Genomic DNA, 14,523 nt, shown 5'->3' with positions numbered 1-14,523 from the left:
CTGAAAATACATAATATCTTTATTGAAATATCTTCATAGAGGTAATCAGATTCAAATGTTTTCTCTTAGCTATCATTCACATCAGAAAGTATAGGCACAACTGAATCAAAATGTTACAAAGAACCATTTTGCCAGATTCTTTAAAAGTTTCCTATAAAGTTGGAATGGTAAAAAGTAATGTCTAAGTAATTTTATTTCCCCTCTGGTTTCTGCCCGCGGGCAAAATGGATATTTCATGTTAATCACAATTGCCTACTGGACGTAAGTAAAAATAATATTTCACTGTAAAAAAAGAAAAGAAAAAGAAAATTGCACCCTCATACACTGCTAGTAGGGGGAAAAAGTTGCCACAACAAACCCTGATTGAGGGCACCTTTGTGTCATCAAAATGTAAAATGCATATACTCTGAATTTTTCACTTTGAAAAAGTATCAAAATTTACAGATCATCAAAAAGTAGAGTACAGGAGAAAAAAGTTGCACATGCTGGAGCCAGATGACCTGGTCCATCCTCGATCTGCTCCATAAGTCCTTGTACAAACTACTTAATGGAATGCTGCTGTTTCTTGAACTATAAAGCACGGTTGATAGTAACACCAGGGTTTGGTGGCAATTCCACTTTTAGGAATTTGTCTTTCAAGTATATTTGAAAATATGCAAAGTGATACATGTAGAGGATGTTCATTGCATTGTTATTTATAACAGCAAAACGTCGGAAAAAACCTAAATGTCTATCAATGAAAAACTGGTTAAACAAATTGCGGTACATCCTCACAATGCCATACATCTACTGAAATGACAGAGAATGATCTTGATGTTCTTTATTATTGTATAAAATACTTCCAAGTTGTGTTAAGTGAAAAAAGCAAGATGCAGTATAGTGTGTCAGTAGTCATGAGAAAAACAAGGATAAAAACAATGCACATCTCAATTATCTTACACATTTACAAAATAAAATCTGAATGGAAATAAATAAAATAAATAAATCAAATCTCTCCACCAACACCTTCTTGCTTTCAAGAGGACCTCGCCTCCTCCTTCGGACAGAAAGTAGAAAGCATTAGACGGGAATGCCCTTAACTTCTTGCCAGCAAGCCTACCTACACTCCATTACCATAAGCATCTATGCCCTTTCCTTCCTTATTACTCCTATTACAATGTGCAAGGTGCGCTTGCCTGGAGCACATTTCTCCACTTGTGAGTGCTGTGTCCACCTCCTTCTGCTTCTTTTACCTCTCTGAGATTGTTGGGCTCTCTCTCCCTCCCTCATCCCTCCCCCAACCCCCTTTCTTTCTCTCTCCTTCCCACCAGTATTTGAACAGGTTTAAGCCTCTCCTATCACTAAAAGAAAAAGAAAGAAAACTTTTTATTTAAATACCTATTCCTCCAGCTTGCTTCTCATCTTCCCAGCCAAATATCTTGAGAGAATTATCCATGTTATCCATATTCACCCCATCTCCATTTCCTCATTTCACTCACACACCCTCAAATCAGACTCCTGCACCTCCCCACCTATTCCACTGAGACTTCTGCCAACTGTCTTCTTGTTGAAAAATCCATCTGGCCATTTTGGCCCATCTTACTTGCCCGCTTGGAGCATCTGCCACTACTCTTACTTACTACTTCTCCTTGCCTTCCATGACATCATGCTGTACTGGTTTCCCTATTCTATGCTGTTTGACATAAGGACCCCATTCACAAGAGTCCAGGTGACCTGGAGGATGGTGCACAAGCACATTCAGCAGAATCCTGGCAAGGATGACTCAGGAGGAAGATGGGCAGATCACGGCTCTGGTGACCTTTGCAGGAGGATGAAATTCCTACTTGGCAGGTGGAATTGAGGAATGAGCATGCCACAGTGGGACATTAAATGAGTCAGTCATAGGCCGAGGTCATCAACGAGAGGGCCGAGGCCAAGGACAGAAGCTGTCAAGAAGAGCACACAAAGTGAGCTCTGAGGTAGGATGAGAGCTCTCTGAGACGAGAGGAGGGGCATGGATGGAAACCAAGGCATGAGAGTTTTCAGAGTCGGCATTCTAGCTCGAGTCAAGGGCAATGATGTCATCAGAGAGGTTGTTAGATATGAGGGCCGTGGAGGGAGCAGTTTCAGCACAGTGATGGAGCCTGGCCAGATTACAAAGGACTGGGTGGTTGGTAAGGAAGGTAAACACATGCAGAGACTGGAATTACAAGAGATGTGGTTGTGTCTAAGGCCAGTGCATAAAAGCTGCTCACACAAAAAGACAAGGAGGACGGGTTGTTATTCACTCAGAGGCATTTCTATAGTTCAGTGATTTGGGGACAGGGCAGGTTAGTGCTATCACTCATGTTGAAGTTTAGGACCTTGAGGTCCACTCACCTAGATTCCCCAAGATGTTTAAGGGTAGCTCTCATTCATCAAACAGTGGCACTGGGGCATGCTTAGAATTGCTATTAGATTAGAAGCTGTCCCCCAGTCCCTTCCAATCCTAAAGTTCCATTAGTCCTTGGCACACATTCCCACCTCCACAAATGTCAGGCTTTTATAACTCTTCAAGACAAGCATTCAGAGATTCTAGCTAGTTGATGATGTTTCCCTGAAAACACACACACAGGCAGAAGGTTGTAGATTATTTTTACAGAAATGCAAGATAACAGGACAAACATGATCCATCTCTTTGATCCAGCAAAATTGCCTCTAACTGAAAAATCTTGATTTGCATTATGGAAGAAGTTGTCACTGATCTCTGACACAACACACTGGCATGGCTTGTCAAGACACTGAGAAAAAATAACAGAAAAAAGTGGATGCAGTTTGGCATCTAAATGGCATCAAGCTCCAGATTGAGCTAAACATTAGGAAAATAATGGGACTGCATGGTTCAATCTACTACAGAGGTGTGAGACCTGGGGAACACGTTCAGCCTCTGCCTCCATTTCATTAGCAGCACCTGTGAGTCATAGCTAACATCAAATGGCAAAGCATGGCTATCAATTAAGATGTTCCGAAAGGCAGTCAATACCCTGGCTTGAAGTCAGGCTCATTACAAGTCATATTCTTTGGGTTTAAACACATCCCACACACAGCACAGACATATACACACACTTGCAAGCTCATGCTCCAGAAGCTAAATCATGTTACATGATGCACTGAAAAGGCACACCTAAGGGAAAAACAGACCAGGGCTATCCTTTGTGACCCCCGAGAAAAACAATCTTAAATTATGTGGGAAGATGTGCACCAATGACTGCTGCAAAAACACAGTGGAGCACAAAGGTTCTCCTGGCCTGAGCAATCCATCAGGAGACAAATCCACACACTGAAAAAAGCCACACGTTGAAAAAACTATCACAGGGTCACAGATACAGACAGCTTGACTATTTTCATCATCCAGTCTAATTGCCACATGGTTGAGCTCGTCAATTGCTATAGAAATGATTGTGAGGGGTGCTGAAAATGCCAGATGAGCTCCACGGTGTCTGACTCAGCCTCTTTAAATATGACAGACAAAATATCAGGCCACCCATAAGGCCAACAGCAGTGCTACAAACAGCAGAAGCTCGGGTGCTGACCAGGGGTAAGCGAAGCATGTCACTTGTCCTTGAGGTAGCATGGAACTCAAAGTCACTTAGGCCTGTGGAGCAGTCACCAAAAGGACAATGAGGGAAACACACTAAACAGTATCAGATGTCATATTACATTATAAAATTATGAACATTAGCAATCACACATGAAAAAAGCCTTTGCAGGCATTCTGGAGTCTTCTTTATGGCCCAGGTAATTTTGATTACTGTATATATACTTGTGATGAAACTATGGCCTTTACGCAAACTATATTGTGTTTTACTTAAATATGTAGGGTTTTTTTTTTTTTTTAAGCCATTTACTTAAATGTTTTGAACCAAAGAAAGAAATTATTTCATTGAAGAGGACTGAGTTAGAGGACATAAAACTCGGGAGATACATTCATGTTGGGAAATCAACTGTTGATGTCAAACAGTGTCCAGCGAGTTTCCAGTTGGAAAGGACTCTGTTTGCACACTGCCTGGGAACATGTATGGAGTTGCTGTAATCTTTATTTGCCAGATTTGGCCAAGTGAGGTGGAACAGAAAGTAATTTGTCCCTCATGTCAGGAGAACTAAAAGAGAGCAGAGAAGTGATTAGTGTGCAGGAAGAGTTGACTTCCAGTCTTCTGTGCGACTAATGGAAAGCAGTCATGGATAAGGGTGTGTGTGTGCTTGTGTGTAAAGGGTAGGATGTTTGAATAAGTTAGGGCTTTCCAAGACATGGAGAGACCTGAGAGAAAGAATCAAAGTCTAACCTGAAAGCAGAACTGAAGAAAAGGGAAAAGATGAGTATTACTAACAAATGAAGGAAAGTAAGGCATTAACTGAAATGTGATGTATTAGTCCATTTTCACACTGCTATAAAGACATATCCAAAACTGGGTAATTTATGAAGGAATGAGGTTTAAATTGACTCAGTTCTGCATGGCTGGGGATGCCTCAAGAAACTTACAATCATGGCAGAAGGGGAAGCAGGCACGTCTTACATGGAGGCAGGAGAGAGAGTGAAGGAGGAACGGCCAAACACTTATTAAACCATAAGATCTCATGAGAACTCACTCACTATCACAAAAGCAGCATGGGGAAAACCACCTCCATGATCCAATCACTGGGATTACAATTTGAGATGAGTTTTGGGTGGGGACACAGAGCCAAATCATATCATGTGAATCTACATTGGTATTTATTTAAGTATTGTTCTGGTTGTAACATTTCTTAACATATATTAACAACTAAAGATTAGTTCATATTAACACTTTGCTTTTTTAAGTTATATTTTGAATGGGAAAAAAAATCACTGAAAAAAATTATGTGCATTCGTGTCTATGGAAAGCCAGGGATGAACCCACTCCACTCTCTTGGTTTGTAAATATCAAAGATATACTCAATAACCTCACACTTTTGAAAATCATTGGTCCTTACACCTCTCTCAATTCCAAGTCTGTCAACACACCTCTCCAGTGCTCCCTGCCTCTCTGCCCTACCTGTCTCTCTCCCAATGCTCCCTGTCTTGTACCTTGCCTCCAGCCTACATTGTCCCTCTTTGCTCTCTCGGAGACCCACATTTAATCATTCCATCAAATCTGTTCCCTCCTCAGCACCTGGTTAAGTCCCAGGCCCTCTTCCTAGGACCTGGCAAGAGTATCATTGCACTGGGCCTCCATATACCAGTCCATCACTTGCCTTCTCTTGGGATAATCTTCTGATATACAGCCCCAACGCCTGAAGCCCTGGAAGACTTTTCATACTCCAGCCTCATTCCCCGCTACCAGCCTTGCTCTTGAGCCCTGGTCTCCCTGTTCCCCTGAACAAGCTTTGTTTTTGCTCAGGCCTTTGCCTGGAAAGCCCTCACTCTTTTTTTTTTTTTTTTTTTTTTTTTTTTTTTTTTTTTTTTTGCATCCCTGCTTCTGCAAACCCTACTCACTGCTTCCTGTGTGAAGTTCTTGGCAGAATTAATCTCTCTGTCCTCTGGGCTACTATGGCACTTAGTTCTCACACAGTGGGGCACTTATCACATTACATTAAAGTTGCTGATGTGTCTGTCTTACCAACCAGATTATAGGCTCCTTTAGGGCAGGAACCAGGTCTCAAATCTCTCTTCATTGCAAGTACCTAGCAGAGGCGCTGGCAAATGGGAGGTGGTCAAACAATCCTTATTAAGTTAAATGCTATTACTTCAGGCTCCCCCAACCAGGAATTACCTGGTGATGACTTACTCAAATTGAGGCTCATACAGAGGAAAGAGACTCATAAGTAGACACATAAAATCTGAGACCCGTAATAAAAAATGTTCCTCCCCTAATTCAATGGAAATTCTGGGAGAAAAACAGATAAGTGAAATCTGGGGGCTGCCCTTTACAAATCTAAAGGCTACGGGCTTTATCAAATACTATGTATAATTTGATATGTTCATACAAATCACCATGGTTAGTGTTTCAAATTTAAACATTCTTAAGGTATTGGAAAATGCATACAGTGAATGAATGTACGTATACAGAGGACAATTAAATGCATATTTTTCATGTACAATATTGATCAAAGTATGCTTTATGCAAAAAAACCCTGAACAAATCATCAGTAATACAGCAATATCAAGGAATTTTCACCAAGAGAATGCAGCCACATAACCAGTATCCAGATCTAGAAACGAAACATTCCTGGGCCCCAGAAGTCCCTTGTGCGCGCTCTCTCTCTCTTTCTCTCTCTCTCTCTCTCTCTCTCTCTCTCTCTCTCTCTTTCTCTCTCTCTCTTTAGATAGGATCTCACTCTGTTGCCCAGGCTGCAGTGCAGTAGTGCGATCATGGCTCACTGCAACCTTGATCTCGCAGGCTCAGGTGATCCTCCCACCTCAGCCTCCCAAGTAGCTGGGACTACAGGCACATGCCACTACACCCAGCTAATTTTCATATTTTTTGTAGAGACAGGGTTTTACCATGTCGCCCCGCTGGTCTTAAACTCTTGGGCTCAAGCAATTTGCCCACGTTGGCCTCCCAAAGTGCTGGGATTACAGGTATGAGCCACCGTGCCCGGCCCTTTGACCCTTTTTCTAATCGCTGCCCTCCTTCTACAGTCATTATTCCGACTTTGAACACTACAGAGCCATTGTGCCTGTTCTTATTCTTTGTATACATGGAACCACACCGCATGTAATGTTTTCTGTTTGGTTTCCTTTACTCAACATTATTTTATGAGATGCACCTATATTGCTACAAGGAGCAATAATTCATCCTAAATCTGTAAGTGTGAATGATTCTAAAATTTTATTACAAATGGAGCCATAAGCTGCTGAACCATAAGGAATTCAACATTTCTTCATTTTCACCAAGAATTACTTGAAGTAAAACTATCCATATTTTAGTAAGACAAAAAAGTGTCATGTTCCTGAACCTTACAGACTCTAAGACATCAAGCCATTAACTTTCTCAGTAAACATTTCTAGAAGGAAGGAATAAATGAAGCAGAATTATAAAGCACTCTTTCAGGAAAAAAAGGAAAAGAAAACTAGAGAACTGAGGAGGGGAAGACCCCCCTGAAGTTCTCTGAATACTTTTGTCACAGTCATTTTTGAAATCAATCTAATTTTCTAATCCCTGGAAACAATTTTTGCATCTTTTGGTGCTTCATTTTTGGCATTTCACAAACATTTAAAAACTGTAAGTTAGAGAGAAACTTCTTTTTACTCTTTCATGTGTCCTATCCGTTCATGTGTCAGACTGATGGTTTGCTGAAGTTGGTGAAAACAAAAAGGAAGGGTGTTGCCACCACATTGTAAAAAACTGATAGGAAGAGCTTCTGATTGAATTTGTAAAACAAATACAGAAGAATTATTGTGTCCTTTTGCCTTTGAAAGGCTATGTGCAGCACCCAGCAAGCTACGGCTCCATATTGTTTTATATGGTATACACTTATCACACAATGCTACTATCCAACAACACACAAATTCCAAGTTGGTCAAAATTCCTATGAGCACATACCTTGGGGATTAAAGAAACCAGTCATCCAAAACACATTAGGCCTCCCTTCAAATATCCACGTAGAAAACTGAGCATTTCTTTCCAAAAGTTCAGTGAACCAGAAGCCCAGTGTGGACGAATCCCAAGACACTCTTTTCCAGAGCTGAGGTATACGAGCATCATACATGTTGTCCAGAGCATCTCTCAGGTTCTGGAGAAAAAAAGTTAAAACACATGAATAAGAAACATCAACAAAGAAGGAAATGCCTACTGATGTAAGAACAGCTCACCTCACTCATAATGATTGTTCCTTCAATGGCCAATTTTAGATCACTCAGGCTACTGCGGAGTATTGAAATGACTCTTTGCATTCTGTCAATTTCTTGTCTAAGAAATATGTTCATTGAATTAAGATGGCCCATCTTTATCAAACGAGATTTCACCTAAAACAAAGTAAACAATGCAATAAAGGAGATTTTATCACCTGTCATTTCTCTTCCAATGACCTCTTCTTTCTCAATTCTTTTTCTTCCTCAGGAATTATCTCTACCAGCCCAAATGAACTCTAAAATATCTCTTGTAGAACCAAACTTGCCATTAAATTTTCCATTTCCTGGGTTTCCAAAACTACTGTTCAACTAAAATGATTTTTATTTCTTACTGATTGTACTTAGCTAATAATTGGAAATGTACTTTAAAGAACTGAAATAAAATTGTACCTTTTTCTCCTTTCACATGATTAAGTACTGGGTGTCAATTAGATATTCTTTTTGCAATCTAACCTTCATAGAAACACAGTGGAATTTTTTCCTTCATTATGTTTGCAGAGTTATTAGAAATGTCATAGAAAGTTAATAGAGCAAAAATCTTTACAGAGCAGTTACCAATAAATATGATTAGCTATAGTTTCCAAAGGCCACTGTTGCCTTAGCTATGACAGCTAAAGAGAGCCTTTCCTAATCCAGTAAATGAAAATATTTGATTTTGTGGGAGAGCAGTTAAATATCTGTCATGTGTTCCTTTTGATGTATCACTTATTGACTATTTTGAAGAGATCAATACAAAAGCCGCTGGTTGTGGGAACAATAAAATATGATGATTATTGGAAAACAAGCCAATACAATATACACATTTCAATCTGGTGACATATGCCCAACAAAAGATGGACTACAAACACTGGCAGGAGCTCATAAAGGGATTTGAACTTTCTGTTGGCCACAATCAAAGAGATGCCCGAATTGAAGGAACAATGACAGGACACGTGGAGTGGGAGAGAACTCAAAGTGAGGTGTCAATCTGAAGGATCACGGGAGGCCAGGAACTGCAGGACTCTCTGCCAGAGATGCCCACTGCCCCCTCAGAAGGCCTGGAATGTTAGAGATGGGTGGGCTTCAAAGTCATCTGAACCATTCTCCTCCTTTTATAGGACAGGCCTCTAGCACGGTGCAGAAGTTTCCTTTCAGCAAGGGACACCTCTGTTTATTGCAACTGGGTTGTTTCTAGTGAGCGAGAGAGGAAGATGGAAAGCATAAAAAGGGAAGGAGATATAACACTGAGCACCGATATAAAACAGGCAGCTGAATAGGACTACCTATGCGGGTAGGGCAAACTATATTAAAATCAGTCAAGCATGCCAGGGGAGGTCCCTGGCCCAGCCCGACGTAGCAACCTTCAGCTACCCTCCAGAATTCTTGGTTCTAGAGCCTACATTTTTGCAGCCTCTAGTGCCTCGTTCTCATCTCCATCCCAAGTCCTTCAACCTCCAGTGGCTGAATAGCATATATATATGCTATACATGTGTGTGTGTGTATGTGTGTGTGTGTGTGTGTGTGTGTGTAATTACATCTATATATAATTCCCTTTAAATCAATCCATCTCAAGAGTGGAAATCCACTCTTAGGAAAAAGGGAAATTATAGAAATACTTTTGCAACCTCATGAGTGGAAAATAAAGCTCAGGAATAAAGCTCTCAAATCAATAGCCCAGGTGTCTCTAGTATATTAGCAGTTTCAAACAAATCACCTTATCCTGCTTAGGGTTTTAAAAGGAAAACTTTACTTGAGATAGAGACATGCTTAGAAAAACCTTAAACCCTAGAAAATGCAATTCTAATCCTGATTCTGAGTATAATTATTGTTCCAGCCTAAAATTGTCCTTTTATTAATAAAATTTAAGACTTGCTGTAATCTTATATAGCATTTTCATTATGTTTCTGGGACCAGGTAGTTTTTTTCTACAATAATGTAGCTTGATTTTTACTACAGAAGTCAATGGTATAATTATATTTTGATTTACAAAATTCACTTTACAGCCACATGTTCAAGAACAGATCTCGTCTATAAAATACGACGCTATAAAGTAAGTGATCTTGGAACAGGGACAAGTTTTAGATGCCTCTTAGTACAAACTCTTTCCCATATAGGAATTCATTTAGTTACACCCCTAATGCTCACTTGCTGCTGGAATAATCGCCAGAACAGAAGTGTTGTTGGTGAAGTGCCCCCAACCAAGACTGGACAGCTCAAATTATCACAAGGTCTTGAACCTTTCCCCTGGCAATAGCAGCCCTGTGGTATAGTCATATAGAGTAAGTTTTATCTCACTTGCACATGCCAGTATTAAAAATCTTTGAAGGCAAGTATGCTGCCTTGTTTTTTGAAGATCACACCAGTAAAACTATTGAAAGTGTATACTTACAATATTTATCCATTTAAAAGTATTTTCTCCCCTTACTATAACTATCTTTACATGAAACTATTGATTTCAATGTCTTAACCAAAGGTCTTGGTACCTATCTACACAATGGAAACAATAATTATTTTAGGAGGCAATAAAACACTTTTTATTGTTGGGACACTCATTGCATGCTAAAACTAGTTAAGACCGCAGGTTTTACAGTCAGATCACTTTGTGTTCAAATTCTTGCTCTGCCACTTAGCTTGGTTTCTGCTGGTGCTGTCCTGAGCACTGAGTGTCATAATGTGTATGAAGCACTTAGGACAGGGCCTGGCTTGTAATGAGGGCTCAAAAACACAGCTACTGTCCCACGCCATGCCATTCTAATCAATGAATAAGTGTGGTTCTTAGAAAACTTCAGATTGGTAACGGGGTGCTTATATTCATAATAATATCTCCATTAATTGTTCTATCCTATTCAATGAGTTGCAGACATGATTAAAAATCAATGGAGTAGACGGCTGAGTCATCTATCTACAGTTAAAACACTTGGAACATCTTAAAGAATACCAAATCACCAACACCATTGCCTTTTGGCCTTAAAGATTTTTGAGTTGTTTTTTTTAGCACAGCTTAAGGCATCATAGAAACTGATATATAAATGGTCACTGTGGAAACTTCGATTGAGGAGGAATTAACTTGTAAGGGAATTTTTAAAAGAATGCAACAGAAAAGCATCATGGAAAATGTTTTCTTCTGATATTTTTAAGTTTTGAAGAGAGAACGACGTGAACAATGAGAGATGCAGAGTTTAGTAATATAGTCAAAATTTATCACGCAGGTCATCTGCCACATAGTCACCAACAGGTAGATTCTTGCTTTCCATGGTAATCAGACTTACTGTTTAAATATACAAATAGCTCTGTATGCCAGTGGGAAAGCAGCAAGGCTTACCTCATGAGGAATGTAATCAGGAGGGAGTTTACTCAGCATATCTTCAGATAATCTATAAACAATGGCCTCCCGGGTCTCTCCCACACCACCTCCACTCTCTTTGGGTTGAATGTTGGTAATTGTTTCAAGAACAGCAGAAGCAGTGTTACTCTGGTACCTAGTAAAAAGAGTGAGCTGTTCAGCATGTCACAGGGAAACACGTAAGAGATCATTGTCAAAGCTAAAATGAACTGATAGAATCACTTAAATCAAAGCAAGCTACGAAAACAAAAAAAAAAAAAAAAAAAAAAAAAGGAGAAGAAAAGTTAACTACTATCAACCTGGGGGAATGAAAAAAACTAGAGATCCATTCTACTACCTCCTAACAGGACATCAAGAACATTACTGAAATGAAACACTCTCCATCTTCAAGGAAAGAGACCCAAAAACTCCCCTGGTAATCCAAATCGCTGCTTCACCATCTTGGTTGTAGCTAACCTGACCACCTCTTGCTAAACAGTGAGCTCACCTCCGTTCACTCTCCTCTGCTATAGACTGCTCATAAGAGTCTATCATTATAGGACAGCTTGTTGGCTCAAATAGGATCCACTCATATTTCCTCACTGAGTTATAAACTATTAAAATGCTTTCATCTTTTCTGTTTTGTTTTCTCATTTTTCCACTGGTTTTATGATTTCCAGGGAAATCTATTGACACCCATCTGCTCCACCTGTTCAAATGCAGCTATGTATCTTTAAATCCATTTATTCAATAAAGATTTACTACGTACTGGGCACTGAGCTAAGTTCTAGAATACAGCAGGGGATAGGACATAGTTCTGTCCTCTAGTGGAGGAGATAGATATTAGACAACCCCATTCTAACAACTGCTGTGGAGGGAAGTAACAGGATGCTTTCAGAGAGTTTTGATTCTCTCATTCCCACTCTCTAGCTTTCTCTCAGGTTGACCAGATACTCTGAGATGTAGGAACTTAGTCTCTGTCCCTGAGATGCTGGGTTGACCAGTTATCTGGACTTTTGAGTAGAAATGTGTGTGGGGGTGGGCGGGTGGGGTGGGTGCTGTATGTGCATGTGTGTGTGTGTGTGTGTGTATGTATGTATGTATTTGTGTGCTGGAGGTAATTTACACTAGAAGATTAGTAAAAGTTAAAAAGTCATATGTAAGCTGAGACCAGAAGGTCAGCCAGGCAGTGGGGTGGGGTGGGGTGGGAGGCAGAAAAGGACATTCAGATAAGAAGTAAGGGGAGGGGTGAAAAGGGTTTCAGTGCATTTGAGGAATGGAGATAAGGTCAGTGAGGTCAGAGCCAGTAAGCTAGGAGAAGTGATGAGGATGAAGAAGAGGCAGGGGCCAGACCATGCAGGGTTATATAGGAACTTGTAGGATTCTGAACACCACCCTAAAGGCAATGGGCAGCCACTGAAGATATCCCTAGCCAGGTGTGACATGGTCAGATTTAAATTTTTCAGCCTTTTCTGAACTCCTAATTTACCATCTATACACTTCACATAATTTTATTTTGGAGGGTTATTGTTTTGTTTGCTAATTTTGTCCCTTGTCCAGATGTCAACCACATTCGTATTTCCTTTTGTAGATGTGAGAGGCAAATCTAAAAGGGATTCAGCAAATGCTTGAGATTAGTGACTTCTTTTTCTGTTTTATTTTCTTGAACAGAAAACAAGCCACTGTAATATGGAAATATATATCTAAATATTATATGTGCATACCTTTTAATATAGCAATTCTACACCTAAGAATTCATCCTTAAAAAGAAAGAGACATTTGACATTTCCCTTTCTGACAGTATGGTGCAAATGTTACTGTGAACCACCCTTCTGAAACAACTAAAACTTCTGGAGAAGATATGAAAAACATCCTTTTAAAAACATCACTGAACTAGCAAGACAATAAAAAATCCTCAGGGTCAAATAAAATGAATGCTGGAAATAAAGTGAATGCTGGAATCCAGAGAGATAAAGCCAGATTTTACCCTGGGGGAATCAACTAACTGGTGTTTTCGAGTTTCTGTTTGGATAGTGCAATGAGACAAGGGAGAAACCTCATACCTGAGGTGAAAAGTATAATAGGAAATTCCTACATAAAGCTGGGACCCCACACAGCTACAACCTCAGTATAAGGGTAAACTAGAAAGTAACCTCCACCTGTCAGAAGAAGATGATAGGTAACTTGTTCTATCTAGCTTAGCACTAAGTGGGGGAAAAATCTTTCCGAAAATTCTGAATTCACCATGTTTGTGACATTAATTACCATTTATTCATATTACCTGTGCAATTTGGAAAAGCTCAAGCCAAGAATTTATTTTAAGGTAGTCCTAGGAAGTCCTAGGTGGCACCTGATGGAAGCAAACACAACTCGTTCCTGAACAATATACCTTTGACTCAGGTCTCAAATAATACAACAGTTAACTTCCAATAGACACAAGCTCAAAGTCAAAAGTTTAAAAAGTTGTAAGGAAACAAGGCAATGTGAGAAACAGCCAGTAGAAACAACAGAAAGCAGAATCAGACCTGTAGAGATCTTAAGTGACTCTTCAGATACACATTACAATATACTGTATTTGTGATATTGAAGAGTTTTAAAAGGAGACTGAAAATATAAGTATTAAAGAGGAAACTATAAACATGAATAGCATATTTGAAAAAGAGTCAAAAAGAACTTCTAGAAATAAAACATAACTAAAACTTAAAACCTATACTATTTATTGCTGCTGTAACAAATTGCCACAAAGTCAGCAGCTTAAAACAAGACAAATTTATTATTTTACAGTTCTGTAGGTGCTAAATATGACACAGGCCTCACTGAACTAAAATCAACACATCAGCAAGGTTGGGTTCCTTTCCATAGGAGATAGGAGAGGATCCATTTCTTTGCTTATTTGGGTTGTCGGCAGAATTAACTTCCTCGAGGTTGCAGGACTGAGGTACCCAATTTCTTGCTGGCTGTCAGCTGAAGGTCCTGCTCAGCTACTAGAGGCCACCTGCACGTCCTGGCTTGTGGCCCACTTTCTATATCTCCAAAGCCAGTAATGGCAAGCCAAATCCCTCTCACCCTTGGACTCTACATGTAGATATATCACAGTAAAACCGTAGAATACCCAAAACAAAACGAACATCTTAAAAGCAGCCAGAGAGAAAGAGCAGATTATCTAGAAAGAAATAACAATTACACTGACAGTCAATTCCTCAACAACAGCAATGAAATCCAGAAGAAAATGGAATAGTGTCTCCCATGTGTTAGGATAAAATAACTATATACCTAAAATTGTGTGCCAAACAAAACTCTCTTTCAAGAATGAAGGCAAGAAAAAACATTTGAATAAACATTTCATCAAAGAAGAAATACAGATGGTCAATAAGCACATGAAAAGAAGTTCAGT

At 39.6% G+C, this 14,523-nt stretch overlaps 1 protein-coding gene across 3 annotated transcripts in view; it reads right to left on the bottom strand.

The window, feature by feature from the left end:
• DNAH8 (dynein axonemal heavy chain 8) overlaps positions 1-14,523 on the bottom strand; it is a 332,681-nt gene that overhangs the window by 11,836 nt on the left and 306,322 nt on the right. For all 3 annotated transcript variants that reach the window (XM_010389720.2, XM_030929346.1, XM_010389721.2), the window contains 3 exons: positions 11,130-11,286; positions 7,790-7,942; positions 7,521-7,710 (listed from right to left, as the gene is read on the bottom strand). In XM_010389720.2, coding sequence (XP_010388022.2) covers positions 7,521-7,710; positions 7,790-7,942; positions 11,130-11,286 — 500 coding nt within the window. The remainder of the gene's footprint in view (positions 1-7,520; positions 7,711-7,789; positions 7,943-11,129; positions 11,287-14,523) is intronic.

The sequence above is a fragment of the Rhinopithecus roxellana genome, chromosome 4 (genome assembly GCF_007565055.1).
Source record: "Rhinopithecus roxellana isolate Shanxi Qingling chromosome 4, ASM756505v1, whole genome shotgun sequence".
NCBI classification, from domain to species: domain Eukaryota; kingdom Metazoa; phylum Chordata; class Mammalia; order Primates; family Cercopithecidae; genus Rhinopithecus; species Rhinopithecus roxellana.
Note: the sequence above shows the minus strand (reverse complement) of the source record. Positions and strands in the feature narration are given on the sequence as shown.